The sequence below is a fragment of the Polypterus senegalus genome, chromosome 15 (genome assembly GCF_016835505.1).
Source record: "Polypterus senegalus isolate Bchr_013 chromosome 15, ASM1683550v1, whole genome shotgun sequence".
NCBI classification, from domain to species: Eukaryota; Metazoa; Chordata; class Cladistia; order Polypteriformes; family Polypteridae; genus Polypterus; species Polypterus senegalus.
The window spans coordinates 92,331,484-92,349,639 of record NC_053168.1 but is presented as its reverse complement, the minus strand read 5'-3'; the positions used below and the strand labels follow the sequence as shown (position 1 = coordinate 92,349,639).

Here is an 18,156-nt window from a genome sequence, read left to right as displayed (position 1 = left end):
TCACAGCGAAAATGAAAGTGATTGTAGCCAAAAAGACTACTGAACTGGGCAAAAAGTGTAAAAAGTCAACAGTCAGAAGCTGAGATCAAAAGAATTAAAAAAAACTAAACAGAATTTAGTGCTAGGCTTGCATGTTTAAAGAAAATAACTACAGCTAAGGATTTGTTTTGTGTACACAACTAAGGGATGCCAATACACGTAACCACCACATTTATAGCATTGTCTCTACTATGTAACAAGCACAACTGCTTCACATACACGGCATGATTCCAATGTTACATAAACACATAAAAATAAAAATAGACTTTATAAAATCAAATCAAAATGGAGTATACCCTCTTTAAATAGATTATCCAAAACAAAAAAAACCCTCAAAATAACTCAAAAATGCATATAGTTATGTATAATTACGACATTTCCTTTAAGTGGTAGCGCCTTTATATTTTCGATAACTCTATAATAGCCAGTGCCATTTTTACATTTTGTTGTGCTGGGCTAGGAACACCATTTCAAGACAGGTCCTATGCATCAACAAGCTGACTTACTTCCTTAGCTTCAAGATCTGAGCATCACTCTGGCTGTAAAAACAGTGCTAAAAGTGTTAGAGCCGAGCATTACTCAGGCAACGGTGTAGGTACTGTACGTCTTTTCCTAGGCCTCTCGTAAGAAATGCCTCCCATCAGAAGTGATGATAAGGTGAATCTGTCTTTAGGCAGTGAAACTGAAATATACAGTGAAACCGAAAGTAACACACATGTGCAGTGTGTTGTTCATATTATTATCATCACTCATCCTTATTATTATTATTTTATCATTATTATACTTTCTACAGTTCTGACTTTAGACTATTTTTTTTGCACATTTTACAGTATAAAGATCAGATTTAACAAATGTATAATATTTCAAGCCAAAGAATTTTATGCTTTTTACATGTTTTTTGAGAAAAAATGTGACGCTAAGGAGGTTAAGAAGAGCAGGCTAATTTATGGAACAAACAAGAGAATTAAGACCAAACTGATGGTCATTTTGAACAATGTTATCTATCTTACCTGTGACACATCATCATTAAATACACTCAGTCAATAAATTATTCAGCAGATGATTGTCAAGGAACTCTAATTGAGCTCCTTCATACCTACTGTAATAACCTTTGTACTGCCTCAGTGTTACTTCTCTTTCATATTTAGCCAAGTCAAAAAGTTACTTATATTTTTGGAATTCATGTGTGCATTTGAGGGAGGTGGTTGTTGTTTCATAAAACGTATTTCCGCCTTGGGACAAATAAAGCACCATTTACAGTTTACTTCTTGTATAGTACTCTTCAATGAGTAAAGGTTCAGAGTTTATAGATGCAAATGCAATGACCATTTTATACATTACTAATTATATAACACATTCATAAAAAGACAGACTTGTTTAAACAAACAGAAAAACAAAGCAGTTCAATACTAATTAATTACCTAAAATATCTGTCCATTTTAACATTGTTAAATTTCAAATTATATTTAAAAAAATCTAAAGTGTTTCCATATTTAATATAATATTGAGCTTACCTCTTTTTCATCTGTTACATCTGCTTCTGTTAGTGGAGCATAAAGGATCATGTACCCAGATGCTCCCAGAACCCCTTTCCACCTGACCCTCATGCTGTTGTGTGTGACATCATAAAGGTGTAGATCACTAACCATGGGCAGAGCCACTTAAAAAACAAAGAGAAATATAAGCTGTATGGACTGCAATTATTCACTACTAACTGAGAAACAACACAGTATTAAAAGATGAAGAGCAAAATTATGATTTTCTTAAGTTTTTATCAAGTGTACTTGTAAATATAACTAATTATAAAATGACTATCCCATCCTCTTCCTTAATTACTGTAGACATTTAATAATCAAGAGCCTGCCTGGCTGAAAATACAATTCTTTAGAAACTCTTAGGACTGCATTTGAATTAAATATTTACAAAGCTACAAAATCTACAGAGGTCAATTAGATCTTAATTGCTTTAAGATACATACTTATAGAAATGAAACAGAATGATGTAAGGCTTGACAGCACAAACTTCTAGATTTTACTAGAATGTAGAATCCAATAATGTGTTACATGAAGATAACAGTGTTTTATATCTTGATTTTTAACATATTTTTTCATAGTCATCACTTTGTTTAAAAAAAGCCCTATGACAAACTCTTTCTGCCACTATGCCAAAAGCTACCAAGATAATGAACAACTGTATTTTCTTTTGTTTTTTTTTTCTATAAGTTGTTGTAACAATAATAAATGATTTCAAAACATTTTTACAAGATTTTTTCATTTATCAATGTGTTTTCTGGAGCAACTTACAGCAGTATAAAGTTGGATGGGATAAAAGTATATGCCAGCATTCTCTCAATCATTAATAATAGCACTAAGAACAAAGTGTGACCAATAACTTTTTAATTTAGTTTGCTTCTCAAATTCCATAATGACCCATACATAACTGATTTGCTATGTATTAGTATGTTTAAAGTATTTTACTTCCATCACCAACTACTGCACTAAGCAAACAGAAAAAAGAAAAAAGGAAGTCTAACAGCCTCTTTGTAAAAAGGAAAAAGGTGTTAGTGTACACACAAATATGCAAATATCACTTATATGCTATTAGTCAGAAAGTCAGTCATTGTCCAACCCGCTACATCCTAACACAGGGTCACAGGGATCTGCTGGAGCCAATCCCAGCCAACACAGGGCGCAAGGCAGGAACAAATCCCGGGAAGGGTGCCAGCCCACCGCAATATATGCTATTAATGTTGCATAAATGTCTTTATTTATAAAATATCAGTTAAGTACTCACATTCCCTCACAATTTAGAGTCACCAAATAAAAGAGGCTGAATGTTTTGAAAGAAAATGAACCACAAAAGCACAACACCACCAGATATGCCTAAATGGTTATGGAGCCTGACATTACATAGTTAAATAGCAAACATGAATGAGTAAGTTATCTTCCATTCTATTTATGCACCTATTTATTTTTTTGCCATGTTTGTCAATAACTTACATGTCGTTTCACTGCCCCTCAACCCCTCACTTGCAGTGCTGGTATAAACTGCAAATACAGCAATTTGGTATTCTGTCAAGGACATCAAGTTCTTCAATACCACAGTGTTCTCAGATCCATCCACTACTGCCTATGGATGACAAAGAAAACAAAAGGAAAAAATTAATTGAAATTTCTCAAGATATATAAATCAAAGGGTACTAATAATATTAATGGATCTAACTGTGAGCACTATTCGCAGCCCTACAAACAGAGGAAGACATTGCTAAAATTATATTGAAAGGGTAAAAATGCTGAACTGGGGTATGCTGGAATTGAAGTGCAAGGGTAATTATTTTACGATAATTTTCCAACTTCTGTCTCTGTTGGTAGAGGTCTGAAGAACCTCATTTACTGGAGTCATCATTAGCAGCACAACACATGGGCATGTCTGCACAACTAATACTGTTTACTGTATTAACAATTACTGAAACACAAGTATTACCAGGAAAGCTGAAAATAGATTTTGAGAATTTCATACATTTACTTTTATGCAAGAATCACTTTTACACATTTTATTTACTGATATATTATGATTTGAAATTCTAGCAATCTTTTTTGATCCTTCTTTACTGTATCTATCCTAGCTCCAAAAAAAAAACTATTGCACCTCTTCTGGCTGCCCTCCTCTAGTAGGGTAGAACACCACTCGATATTTTTCCACCTTTCCAGGGGCATGTGCCCACGTAACACGGAAACTTCTAGCTGTCACTTCAGATGTTTTCAGATCCTGAGGAGCTCCCATGAGAAAAGTGCTGCTAGTTACTCCTAGAATGTCAAAAGGAAAACTGTTTAGAACTACACATATATGTTACATTTATAAAGATTATAAAGATACAAATTTTTAATTATGTATTCATTAATTATTATGTCAATTGTTGTGCAAATAACACCCAGGAGAACCAGCTGCTGCGTAGGCTCTATATAGTAATTTCTGATTTTAATTCATTTTATTATATTTAAGAAAACATACAATTCAGCCAAAGATAGGCAGACATTAGCAATACAGAACTACAGCTATTGTTTCATCAAAAAAGAAATCAAATTACAAAAGAAAACACATAATTGCCTTCCATCATCTACATCAGAAAGTTATATGACAAAAAAACTGAATGTAATTTTGCAAAAAAAATAAAAAGGCAAAAGTCAAGCAGGACTAGAAATATATTTTAAGGTAGCACTAACTAATTCTTTGACAGATTAAAAAAGATCTTTAAACTGTATATAGGAGCATTCATTTGTTTCCATTTTACAATAATATGACATGACTTTCTCACTAAGTTATGCAAGCTATATTTGGATTCTTCTGATTTCTTGAGAGCATCATGGTCTTTGTGCAAATCATGAAGTTTAGAATATGACAATAAATTTCCTTCTCATACAATCGTTACATTTTCCAGCAGTTCTTTGCAGCATTTTACCTTATTGCTGGAATACTCCAGTCCAATTCATAGTATATTTTAAGTGCCCTTTTTGCAGTTTTAGCAATTCCAAAAATAATCAATAAATAGTGTATTGTGAAGCCTGTTATCTAGAGCTACCACAATTAATTTATGCAATCAACTAATTGAATAAAAATGTTAACCACATCATATTTTATTAATCGACTAGTTGTCTCTGCCCCTCCTCATTTTACACACCAACAACTCTTTGCACTGTTTTTCATTAGACCGATTACACAGAAAGCTGCACCACATTTAGCAGAAGAATGTCCCTATAAAATATCAGGCAGAATTCTCCACTGTATCCGAGTATTTCTAGCTGAAAATCAGGAAAAACAGTTTTTCATTGTGTTGAAAAAAAAGGAAGTTGGTGTTCAACAACAGCACTAGCTCAATACATTAACACCTCAAGAGAAAACGCTCTGAAGTATAGCAACGGACAAGCCAACAGTATCATTAGTAACCCACGTACACTTACTTAGCTGTTTGAAAGGTAGTTCTTTTAGTGTTGTGAAGCTGGTTAACTTGAGAAATTCATATAAGTGACTAGCACTGGAACGAAAGTTACGTTGCATCTTTAGACAGTAAATATAACTTGTCTGCTAAATGTACTTGTCATTTGCTGCTATTATTACTCATAACTGAACTGAACTAAAATAATATTTCAGTACATATACTACCTAAATACAACAGAATAGTTTGTTACATGCAATTGCTAGTTTTATTTCGGACAAGGCTGCATTTCCACCCTTTGCCAGATATTTATGCCATGGCCAGCAACTTGTAACTCTAACTTTCACTTCATGGATATGAAAGAAAATAACTTATCAGCAGTTATCAAAATTGAGCAGCAGCGACATCCTATATAAATAGATTTAATAAATTGTAAATAAATAACATTCAAAAAAGGATCAGGTGGACTCAGTTAGATGTACTTTTTTTAATACAGCACAGCGGATGCAAATGATTCAAACTAAAAGAGAGTTTGCAGCATTGCAACATGCAGCTGTCCATCTGTATTGGAACTGCTGCTTGGAAGTTGTCTTTTTTTCAAAAAAAAAAAAAAAAAAACAGAATATCTACAGATTGTCAGATTACCAAATGTGCCGACCGTACACCTCAGCAAACTCCTGGTTTTAACATTAGCTCATCAACATACATTTAGTGATTCTGAAATATTAGAATCCACTAGAATCCCTGAAGCCCACAAAAATACTTGTAATGCTGGGCCACCTCATTAGCGTCTGTTTTGCAAATGTGTCAATCAGCACCGGAAGCAGGCAGCCTACTATCTAATCTCACATTGATACAACTTTAGTCGTACACAAAGTTCTCCCAGCTCAATTCAGTTTATCTGGGTGTGAGGTGTCTTGAACTGTATATCGTTATTTGGAACAAAGACATTTCATGTGTGTTCTGTGTCTACAATGATTTGTGTAAAAGTAGGATGACAGGAAATGCAAAGCAAGAAATGTTGAACACATACTGTAACTACAACAGAAACTTTTTTCATGTTGTACTGATAATTGGCAAAATGCTGAAGTGAAGTGTATAATGTGAGAAATATCAAATAAACATTTTCACAAAAGACATAGATATAACAAAACAAGTGAACGTTTTGTCTGGAATTTAACCAAAGTAAAAGAAATTGGGATAGGGTATGACACTGACACACAAACACACACATATGTCTGCTTAACTGGTGGAGAGGAAAGAACTGCTGTCTCCAAGTTGAGAGGTTGCTGGTTTGATCCTGGGCCCTTCATGCATTAACTGTTTTGAGTAGTGAGCAGCTAGTATTATTACTATTATAGGATAAAAACATACATGAGATTTATTTGAGTCTGTAACAGCCTGTGTAAATGTTTGGTACTTGTAAAAGTTGACGTTTTATTTTATTATTCACTTTAATTCTGCAATCACGTTCACGTTCCACCTGGTCTAACACTGTTAGTTTACAAATATAGATGTGCTATAACAGAGGTGAACTCAGATGAGAAAGAGAACAGAAGCCCTCCCCACAAGAAATGTCCACTCACACATACAGCAAGAGGTTGGACGTCATCCTGACAGTCAATCTGCCACTACCTCTCTAAAGGACACCTAGGCCAGGTCCTTCAGCCCACATCTACAACTTGCAGGCCTTATCCTATGAAGGCCTACAGTAGGCTCAAAGCAGCGATCTGGCTTTTTGAATTCAAAATGCAATGAAAGTCTCAAAATATACCAAATATGTCTTACAAGGTTAAGAGAAACTATAAAACTCTTGTGTGGAGGAACAATCCAAACACTGTTGGGGATTTAAAAACTTCAAGTAAACTTTTTTCACATTGTCATTATGGGGTGTTGTGTGTAGAATTCTGAGGAAAAAAATGAATTTAATCCATTTTGGAATAAGGCTGTAACATAACAAAATGTGGAAAAAGTGATGTGCTGCGAATACTTTCCGGATGCACTGTATAGGGTTGCATTGCCATGAAAACATGCCATAGTCTTGAAGGCATGTTTGGGTGTTCCCGAGCGCACACAAGCACACATGATCAGACAGATTTGTATACAGTTCAATATGGATTTTTGCATTGGAGAAAGATATTTTTGCCATTCTGTATGTATAAACCCCTTGACATAGTTCTTAAGCATAATAATTTCTGATATTTTTTGAATATTACAACAGCAGCCTTCTCTTTTTTGTCTCGCACCTAGGACCACTCATCCTGGGCAGGATGTGATTACCACTTCTTTTAATAAACTCAACATTCCAGACAATACAAGTTCATTTATTCTATTTTTTTTCACGATATTAGCAGTATCAATTGCATTTCCCACAACTGGTGAGTGCATGTCACTCACTACTCATTTAAGTATGTTTTAAAGAGAGAGATTCTCATACTGCAAAATTGGCAATAAAAAATATATATATATATACCAGTAACGGCACACTGCACAATAACATGCTGTAAAAAAACTTGACTTATAATTTTCGTTCTCTTTCTCTGTATGTTTAGCATTTATTTGCTCAGAGGTTGATGCACTTGCTGCATCCTGAGTAGCTCTTCTTTTCTCCACCCTAGCAGCCCGCTTCTACTCTTCTTTCGTTAGCATCTTTTCGCCATTAAAACTGATTAAGTCAGTGTTTGTGCTGCAATTATTTAGTATGTTTTCTTTATTTTTTCACTTAAGCTGGCAGTTAAGTCTTCAATCTGCCTTAAGAATGATTTAAGATATAAAGAGGTAGGGGAAGAGAAGGCGAAGGAGGTAGGGATGAGAATGGCCCCCGTATACATGTGCCACCCAGCTGGCTGCTGCCGAGAGTTGATTTCTCAATAAAGAAAAAAGAGGAATAACCTTGGAGGTCACTCATCACCCCCAGAAGTGAATAGTAGAGGTCATGTAGTATATGTGTACCAAATTTCAGGTGAATAGCTCAAATGGTTTGCGAGCTACAAGTGATTTAAAATCCTGGACAGACGAAATGGAAAGCCACAGTAGCATATTATATATAAAGACTAGCAAAATACCCGCGCTTCGCAGCGGAGAAGTAGTGTGTTAAAGAAGCAATGAAAAAGAAAAGGAAACATTTTGAAAATAACGTAACATGATTGTCAATGTAATTGTTTTGTCACTGTTGTGAGTGATGAGTGTTGCTGTCATATATATATATATATATATATATATATATATCTACATATATACACACAAATACATATATATATATATACATACACACACACATATATAAACATATATATACATATACATACATATCTACATATATATAAACACACAGCTATTTCGTATCAGTGCAATACGCTGCTTGTTAAAACGGATATCTCCCGCTCTTACGTGCAAGTCTGCGTGGATATTATGAACTATCGTATTTGTTCAAGTTCTATTTAAATATTAAATAGAAGGAATTTTTATTTAGTCGACAGAAATATCTTTGGTAGGAATGGTAAAAACAGGCAGGAATATTATTCGTGAACAAATCAACTCAAACCTTAAACAACTTATAATATTTTGCTCTCCATAAAAATATATCCTGTCTAAATTATACAAGTTAGAAATAAACATTAAAAGAACAAACATTCAAATTTCTTTACTCTTATGTAATTTTATATAAAAAATAAACTTAAATATCCCAAAAGATTTTGCTTTCCATAAAAATATATCCTGTCAAAATTATACAAATTCAAATATGAACATGCTGCATAACAAAACCTGGAAATATAAATAAAATGTGTTCCTTTCAGCAATAACAAATCAAATCATTCAGTTGTCTTTGCTCATATGTCATTTTAGAGCTGGACGCCTGGCATCTTTTTTTGGCAACAAGTTCGTTTATGTTTGCTGTGAGGTTCTGTGTTGTGGAGATTCTCAGGATGGACTGCAGGTGCTCATCAGTGAGGCGACTCCTGTGTGCTGTTTTGTTAGTCTTTATCACTGAGAAGAGCTTCTCACACAGATATGTGGTACCAAACATGCACAAGGTTCGAGCCGCATGTAGACTGACTTTTTTTGTTCTTCAAAGTCACCAAAGCGCCGTGCAAACTCAGTGCGCTGAGTTTATCAGCAAAGTGCGTATTTGGGAACACCGTAGTGACGACTTGGTTTAACATTACTTGGCAACAGGGAAAGTGGGGCAAGTTGCATTTGTGTCTCCCATAAAAGCAGCTTCACTTGAAATCACTTTGTGATTGTGCACGGTAAAACGTCCGCTGAAGTGTCAGATTCTTATTTAATTCTTCTGCTTTCTGTATCTTCTGCATTGCATTCAGGTTACCCTGATGTTTTGTCTCATAGTGCCGTCTTAGATTAAATTCTGTAATTACAGCCACATTAGCTCCACAAATGAGACACACAGGTTCAGTAAACATATACTCAGCCTCCCATCGGTTTTTAAAGGCTCTATTTTCAGAATCAACTTTTCTCTTCAGCATCGTGTGAGCTAGCTTCGCAATAACTTGCAGCATCATAAGCTAGACTTGATTAACGCGTAAGTGTTAGGCAAGGCAGCTGAAGCGCTGCATTATGGGATCTGTAGTTTATTGTGTTACCAGCGCTTCATATACCCGGGCCATTAATAACAATAATACAGTATATAAAATGATCTCCTTGAGTTTGACACATATGGACTAAATAGAACTTGAAAAGATATATTTTTTCAAATGTGATCGCAATTCAGATAGAGTTGACGCACTACAGCCTGCATGCCTCAATAAGTCATCCTCCCTCGCTCTTACTTTTTACCGTTCATCTAATGAATACACTGAGTATGGCTTTACCAAAACAATCATTGATGGCGAATAAAGTATCCATTATTCGAGTATGTAGATCGGGATATATATATATACATATATATATACCCGTATCATAGAAGTAGTGTGTTAAAAAGCTAGAAAAGAAAAGGGAACATTTTAAAAATAACGTAACATGACTGTCAATATACAGTATTTGTTTTGTGAGTGTTACTGAGTGTTGCTGTCATCAAGGATTTGATTATCATTATTTCTTTCAATCAGGTTCGTATTTGTAGGATGTGTTGTGTTCAAGTTACATTCCGTGTTTGTCAATCGTTGTAAAGATGACAGGTTTCATTCATCGATTTGTTTCTTACTGCATCAATAAACAGCTCGTCTTCTTCTTTATCTGAGACCTGACACACTGCATGCACGGGTTTTTTTACACTGTCTTCCTTTAGCGGGACATTGACTTTTTCCAACGTGTGCTTTGTTTCCGCAGTAGTTGGATTTATGAATATGCTTGTATGTATCAGGCGCTTCATATTTTTGCTGCCTTTTCAATTGTGTAATTCGGTTTTGTTCAGCGCTCTTTGGAACTGTTGCTTTTTATCTGTGCACTGTGTCAGTTCACGTGAGCCACTCGGTGTACATGCATCGAAGGTTCCCAGCTGTGCTGGTGCCATCTCGTGCTATGTCCATGGCTGTATTTAATGTTACCTTAGTCCTGGCACTTAAAACTTTCTCTCGCAGTTTCGCTGAGTTTGTGTCAAACACCACCCTGACCATCTCATCTTCCTCTCCATAAGCACAGTCCTTCACCCGTGAATATTTACCCGTGGCAGTTTGCTATTGGATTGCTGCTGACGGACGGCCTTATATGGGCAGGCACTAAAATACAAACGCAGCGGCAGCCTGTCTATGAACTTAATTTAAAGTGTAGGTTTACATCGTGCTTTGTTTCCGAAGTAGCAGAACTCATGAATATGGTTGTATATGTCACTCGCTCGCTTCTTATTGTTTCACAGCCTTCTCAATTATATAATGCATGTTTTCTTCAGCGGTTTTTTGAGGTCTTCCTGGTTTTCTATGTACTGCGTGATTACGTGGGAGGCGTGATGATGTCACACGAAACTCCGCCCCGGCGTTGAAGCTCATCTCCATTACAGTAAATGGAGAAAAACTGCTTCCAGTTATGACCATTACGCGTAGAATTTCGATATAAAACCTGCCCAACTTTTGTAAGCAAGCTGTAAGGAATGAACCTGCCAAATTTCAGCCTTCCACCCACACGGGAAGTTGGAGAATTAGTGATGAGTAAGTGAGTGAGTGAGTGAGTGAGTGAGGGCTTTGCCTTTTATTAGTATAGATATGATTTGGCCAAAACCTGAAGTTCTGCCAGTTGCCATTGCGCATATTGGCCGAGAGGTGTGGCCAAAGTCCGAATTACTAGAAATGACCAGTGTATATTCTACTTTGGCCAGCCATTTCACGACGTGGCAAGAAATCCAGGGCCAAAATTTGATGTGCTGATGTAAGACTGTCTGCTCAAGGTGCGAATATGCTTAAAAATTCAGATGCAAAATTCCCACCAGTGAAAGTTGGAGATAACGTACATATCCGTATACCAGATGTTTACACAGGTTGTGGTGATCCAAGAAGCGTTCTTGCAGTTGTCATGAACATTGAGGGCACTTTCTAGAAGCTGGGAAGAGAACATGGTGTTCTCAAACAACTGTATTCCAGAAGTGAGTTTTCCATTCTGCACGAGAAACTGCTCACACTGGAATCCATAGGCACAAAAGAAAAATTACTACAAACCGTCGCGTCTTCCCAATTACTGACCGGTGGCCAAGGCTACACTCGATGAAATTGCACTACTAAGTGTGCAACAAATCGCTGAAAATGTAGAAATAAGAAACTGTTGTGCAATTTGAAATGTCATAAAAGTTCATCTTGTTGTAAAAAGTGATGATGGATATTCATAAAGTAAAGAGAATGAAATTATACAGACCCACCAAAATCTGTTCATGCCTTTTTTCTTCCAACTTTGGCCGGTCACCAATGCTATTTCGCAATATGGATGTCCAAATCCCAAAATCAAGGAAAGATTGGATATTGGCTGGTCAATTTACAGCGATATTGGCCATTTCCCGATTTGGCCAGACACTTCCCACTTTGGCCGATTTTGGGCTTTGGCCGTAACATATATATTTTGTACAATGAGCAAATTATTGTGTGCATATTCTCTTTTTTTCAAGACACATATTATTCAAACTTTATTTATAAAGAAATCCTTTCTTTTTCCTGTGGTAGAAGTTACACAGTAAAAGAAATACGGAAATATGTGAAAGAGAATTACAATCAAACATTTCAGATACTGATCATGAGTTTGCAGCTGTCTTAAATAAGTACTTCTTGCTACACGTTATTTTTAAAACAATGACAATGCTATTATCCTCACAAATCTAACATAACGAGACTGATAATTATTTGATATTTCTGAGGGAATTTGCAACATCAGATAACAATCACTCAATACTCAATCACTCAATACTCATTTCATTTATTTAATTTATTTTTATATGCTTTTAAATTTGCATCTGTTACTCTTTCTCTCTCTATAATATGCCTCTACAAACATTTCCCAATTCCTACTTTCTTTCATGGAAACAGTTTTATTTGAATATCTGTTAAAAGCAGTGTAAATGACCATAAAGTATTGAGCTTTAGCATATTTTCTTACCCAATGCTGATTTTTTATGATAAAAAACAGTGTACGGAGTTTAACAGTTTGTCTCGCACACAAATTTTTGAGTGGCACAAATGTTTCAAGGAAGGACAAGAAAATGTGGAAGACATTCAACGCCCAGGTCAGGAGGGTTTGGGGTTGTAGGGTGTTGTGTGCTTCAGCAAGGCAATGCTCCTGCGCACAATGCTTTTTCCGTAAAGCAGTTTTTGACAGACAGAAACATTCCTCTCCTTGATCATCCTCCCTGTTCACCCGATTTAGCTCCCTATGATTTTTACTTGTTCCCGAAAATCAAAAGTGACCTGAAGGGAACACATTTTTCTTCAATGGATGAAGTGAACACAGAAACGGCAAGCCTGTTGAAGTACTGTTTTAATCAATGGAGGGGATGTAGAAGGTGACAATTTTTAAAATGCTGTAATTCATCAATAAATATTTTTTTTTTACCAATCCGGTTATTTTTGTGTCTTACCTTGTATACTAGAATGTTAGTAAGAAAAGAGCATGGAGAAGAGAACAAGTGGCTCATGATCCAATGAATTCCACATCATCTGTGAAACATACAGGAGGCAATTTTATGGCATGATCATACACATGGCTGCAAATGGAAGTTGTCCCAGATGGACAATGAGCCATATCATACCATGAAAGCAAACCTAGTGCTTTTCAAACCAAAGAAATGGAATATTCCATCCATCATGCTACATCCTAACTACAGGGTCACATGGGTCTGCTGGAGCCAATCCTAGCCAACACAGGGCGCAAAACAGGAAACAAACCCTGGGCAGGGCACACACAAGGGACAATTTAGGATCGCCAATTCACCTAACCTGCATGTCTTTAGACTGTGGGAGGAAACCGGAGCACCCAGAGGAAACCCACGCAGACACGGGGAGAACATACAAACTCCACGCAGGGAGGACCTGGGAAGCGAACCCGGGTCTCCTAACTGCAAGGCAACAGTGCTAACACTGCGTGCCACCATGCCACCTGGAATATTCCTCAATTGCCAAATTAATCAACTGATTTCAACCCAATTGGTCATGCCTTTCACTTCCTATAGACAAAACTGATGGCAGAAAGTCCAACAAAAAGCAGCAACTGAAGTCAGCTGCAGTTAAGGCCTGAAAACCCAGCACTTGGAGACGGCCATGGGTTCCAGACTTCAGGTATTCATTGACTGTAAAGGATTTTCAATCAAATATTGAAAATGATCGTTATATTTATGTTAGTTTGTCCAAATGCTTTTAAGTCCCGAAAATAGGGGACCATGTATAAAAATGTCTTTTCTGCACACCTCATACAATATTTTTTGAAACCCACTGAATTAAAGATGAAAGTCTATACTTCAATCACATTTTGATTTCTTTGTTTCAAATCCATTATACAGAGCCAAAATTATGAAAATTGTCTGTCCAAATACTTATGGACCTGACTACAGTACACCCCCAAAATTCGGGGTTACGTTCCTAGAGCACCTGTGAATTGTGAAAAACCGTAACTTTTGGATGTGGTTAAAAATGCCTTTTAAATGCTTATTTTTATAGTTTAAACCCTAAATACAGCATGCCCCCAAAGCACTTTAATTTTGTTGCAAACTCAGCTTAATACATTAATACATTACCTAAAAAATTACCTTAATACATTACCTAAAAACAGAATGTAAAGGTAAACCCGTCTACTGTACACTACTGTACTGCTATGTCTCCCAGTTGCTAGAATGTAAAATATAGATGTTACCGCTTATACATGCTATAATTCATGCAAGTGTATTTTCTTTGGTATGCGCTGTCGTTTTCTTTGTTATAAGTAGAGTAAATACATAATAATTGCATTTAATTAAAATACAGTAAAATGTACTGTACTCACCAATGATGAATGATATTGATGATGATGAAGTAGCTGTGCAGTACGATGCAGAGGATTTAAAACTCCTCGGGTGGCGCCTCTTCTTCAGGCGCTTCAGGAGGAGTCGTATCTTTAGACGGGTCTTCTTCTGGTGGGGTTTCATGCTGGCTTTTCTTTATAATGTTTCAGGAACACTGTGATGGGAAATTGCTACATTGTCTCCTGTAGCGAACTGCTGGTACAATTTCCATGGTTTCTCACGGATGATGTTACCATCCAAGGGGATGTTCTTCTTCCTGCAGTCGGTGATCCACAATGTCAAGGCAGATTCCATCCTGGCGATAATTTTATTCCTTACAGTCGTTACATTTTTGGCACTATCACAGAAACTTACAGATACAGTACTCCAAATCGCTGCTTCATTCTTCTTTATGCAGGGTGCGGTGCTTTCATTAATCCCATAGTGGTGCGCTACTGCAGCCAAACTTTTTAGTTCCCGGAGCAAATCCAGTAGTTCAACCCTGAACCGCGACTTCGCGGAGATCTACTGTACATCTAAAAACATTGAACTCCATTGCTAACTTCCATACATATTTAGCACTAGAATCCCTGAAGCCTACGAAAATATTTGCGATGCCAGGCTACCTTAAATTCCCTCATGCCTCGTCATCAGCATCTTTGTTTTGCAAATGTGTCAATCAGCACAAGCAGCAAGAAGCCAGCTATCTCATCCCCCACCGAGGCAGATGAAGTCAAGTCAGACACAAAATTCTCAGAGCTGAAGTATGAAGGTGTCTGGAATCATAGGGTAAATAATATGTTTTTTTTTGGAATGCATACATTTCATGCGTGTTCTGTGTCTACCACAATCTGTGTAAATGTCAGGAAACGAGAGGTAAGAAATATTGAACACATAACTAAAACAGAAACTTTTTCACAATAAAGTATTAATGACAAAATGCTGAAGTGAAGTGTATAATGTGTGAAGATTGAAGTCCAAATATCAAATAAACACATTCACAAAAGGTATAACAAAACAAGTGCGCTTTTATTCAAGAATATAACCAAAGGAAATTATTCAATTTACATGTTGCTGTCAATGTGTAATCAAATCAAAAACAAATATCAGGCATTATAAAAATTATTGAGAGCAAATATAATGAAGAAAGTATTAATCAGATATAGAAGACTGTGACCTCACTATACACTAAGAGCAGTGAGGAATGTTTATGGTACAGACAGAAAGCCATTGATGGATGACGCAGAATTTAAAAAGAAGCTGAATGACACCAAGTCAGCTAGACTCCAGGAAAGGCTAGGATAGCAATACAGAGAAGCCCACAACGCTGTGAAAAGAATGGTGAGGGCAGACAAACAAGCTTTCATAGATATTCTTGCAGTACAAGCTGAACAGGCAGCTATGGAGAACAGGGAAATGTCTACAAGATCACAAAAGATATATGCGGCCAGGGCAGAACAACAACAGTAGTACATACTTAAGACAAAAAAGGAAGCCTCCTAACAACAACAGAGGAACAGGAAACCCGATAAATGAAACATGTTAAAGAAGTATTAAACAGACATCCACCAGAAGAAGATATGGAAATCTGGGAAGAAGACTTTGATACTGACGTGAAACCATAAGGAATAAGAATAAATAACAGCAGTAGTGAAATAACTGAGCAATGGAAAATCCCCAGGATATGACAACTTAAATGCTGAACTTTTCAAAACAGACCCTGTACTTGCAGCTAATATTCTGCCTCCTCTGTTCAGAACTATATGGGAGGAAGCTCAGGTCTGAAAAGGAATGCAATAAGGGAATTATAATCAAAATTCCAAAAAAAGGATGACTCAATGATTGCAGTAACTACCACGGAATTACACTTCATTCCATCCTCAGTAATATTCTTGCTAAGATAATCATCAAACGAATATCAGAAACAGTAAATAATTCACTGAGGAAAGAGAAATCAGTTTTTCAGAAAGGGAGAAGCTCTACTGACTAGATCTTTGCTTTACACAACATCATTGAGTAGTGTGCAGAGTGGCACAGACAGCTGTACATTACTTTTGTTGATTTCAAAAGCCTTTGACAGTATTCAGAGAAAGTAGTTATCATATCTTGAGAGCTTATGGAATTCCACAACATTTGGTGCAGCTCATTAAGAGGGTCTGTGTCACCTTCCTAGACCTAGAGACATTAGGTTGATGCCTTTCACAACACCTGAAGATCTATACTTTGCAGGCAATATCACAATTCTATCACACACACACCACCACATGCAGGAGAAGACAGACCTCCTGATCACCTTTGCTAATGCAGAGTAGTTGAAGATAGTCCAGAAAAAGACAGAGACAATGTTCCTAAACATAGAGAATCCAGTGCTTGTGCAGATTAATGGGCAGGACGTACCAATTACAGACATGTTCACCTATCTCAGCAGTGTAGTCAGAACTGGAGATGGAGGCATCTGAAGTGATACTCCGGGCAGGCTCAGCCTGGACAAGAAACACCTTCAGAACGATGAACTGTGTATGGAGATCAGGTCAGTATAGTATTCACACCAAACTGAGCCACTACCAGAGTTGTGCCTTGTCAATACTACTGTATGGATCGAAGTGCTGAAGAACAGTGGGAAGTGACATTGCCAAACTTTCATCCTTTCACAACATGCATCAGAAGGATATACTGCATCTTTTGGCAACAGAAAATTTCTAACCAGGGCCTCCTTCATCAGTGCTAACAAGTTGACACGAAAAGTATTCTGATGACAAGGTGATGGAGGTGGATAAGCAACATGTTGAGGCGAGAAGCGGATTCCATCCCCAAAACTGCTCTATATTCTGGACTGCAGATGGCAGAAGAAGAAGAAGAAGAGGGTGCCCAAAAACAACATGGAGGCGTATAGTCGGCAAGGGTGGATAAGCTTCTGTTGCTGCTCAAAGTGCCAGTGGGCACGATGGGCACACCTGACCTGATCCCAAAGTGGTGGCTTTGCAAATGGCTTATTTGAAAATTATGGCAAAGGCACTTACTGAGGTTTTTACTTATACAGCCAAAACTCACAATATTTTGACAGAACAGAGTGTGCCTTTTTCTTCAGGACTCATGAAGGAATTGTATAAAAGTAAAGCACTACCATTTATTATACACAGATAAATAAATTAACTTAATAGGATAATAACATTTTAAAGCAAATTATGACCTGACCTCCTAGGACAAGGTGTTACCATTAATGATTACGCAATGAAAGAACTTGCATGGGCATTTATGAGTTTAGGCCAGACTGAATTGCTTTTTGGCAGGTAGCTGCAAAGGGTGTTGGATTTTTGTAATGGAAGACTGATTGGACAGTTAAACTGAGGATCTCAAAAATATTGAATTTCCAGATTGGGTTATTTCTTTAGAAAAAAAAATTGTAAACATTATTTTAATATTCAGGAAGAAAAGATTGGTTTAGTATGAATCAGGAAAGGATATTTTCATTTACTTCTACTTTTTTAATTGATGCATTTATCCAAGCCAACTTACAACATTTATGACATTTGGATGCATTTCTTGTGGATTTCCAATTGGAGCACAGGCAGGTCAAGTGACTTGCCCATGGCCACAGTGTCAGTAGCAGGATTTAAACCCACAATCTCAGGGTTTGAAATCCAAAGCCTTAACCACTACATCACACTTCCTAGCTTACCTGTCCATGATATCCAAGACATTGTTTAGACTTTTTCTTGCTCATTTTGATGACAATTCTCATTGTGCATATTTGGTATCTCAACCTTTTGCTTGTTTGGAA

General features: G+C 36.7%; 1 protein-coding gene across 3 annotated transcripts in view; it reads right to left on the bottom strand.

Annotated features, from left to right (window-relative positions):
* Positions 1-18,156, bottom strand: part of col14a1a (collagen, type XIV, alpha 1a) — a 501,463-nt gene that overhangs the window by 304,569 nt on the left and 178,738 nt on the right. For all 3 annotated transcript variants that reach the window (XM_039736768.1, XM_039736767.1, XM_039736766.1), the window contains exons 7-9: positions 3,688-3,845; positions 3,039-3,168; positions 1,554-1,699 (exon numbers count right to left, since the gene is read on the bottom strand). In XM_039736768.1, coding sequence (XP_039592702.1) covers positions 1,554-1,699; positions 3,039-3,168; positions 3,688-3,845 — 434 coding nt within the window. The remainder of the gene's footprint in view (positions 1-1,553; positions 1,700-3,038; positions 3,169-3,687; positions 3,846-18,156) is intronic.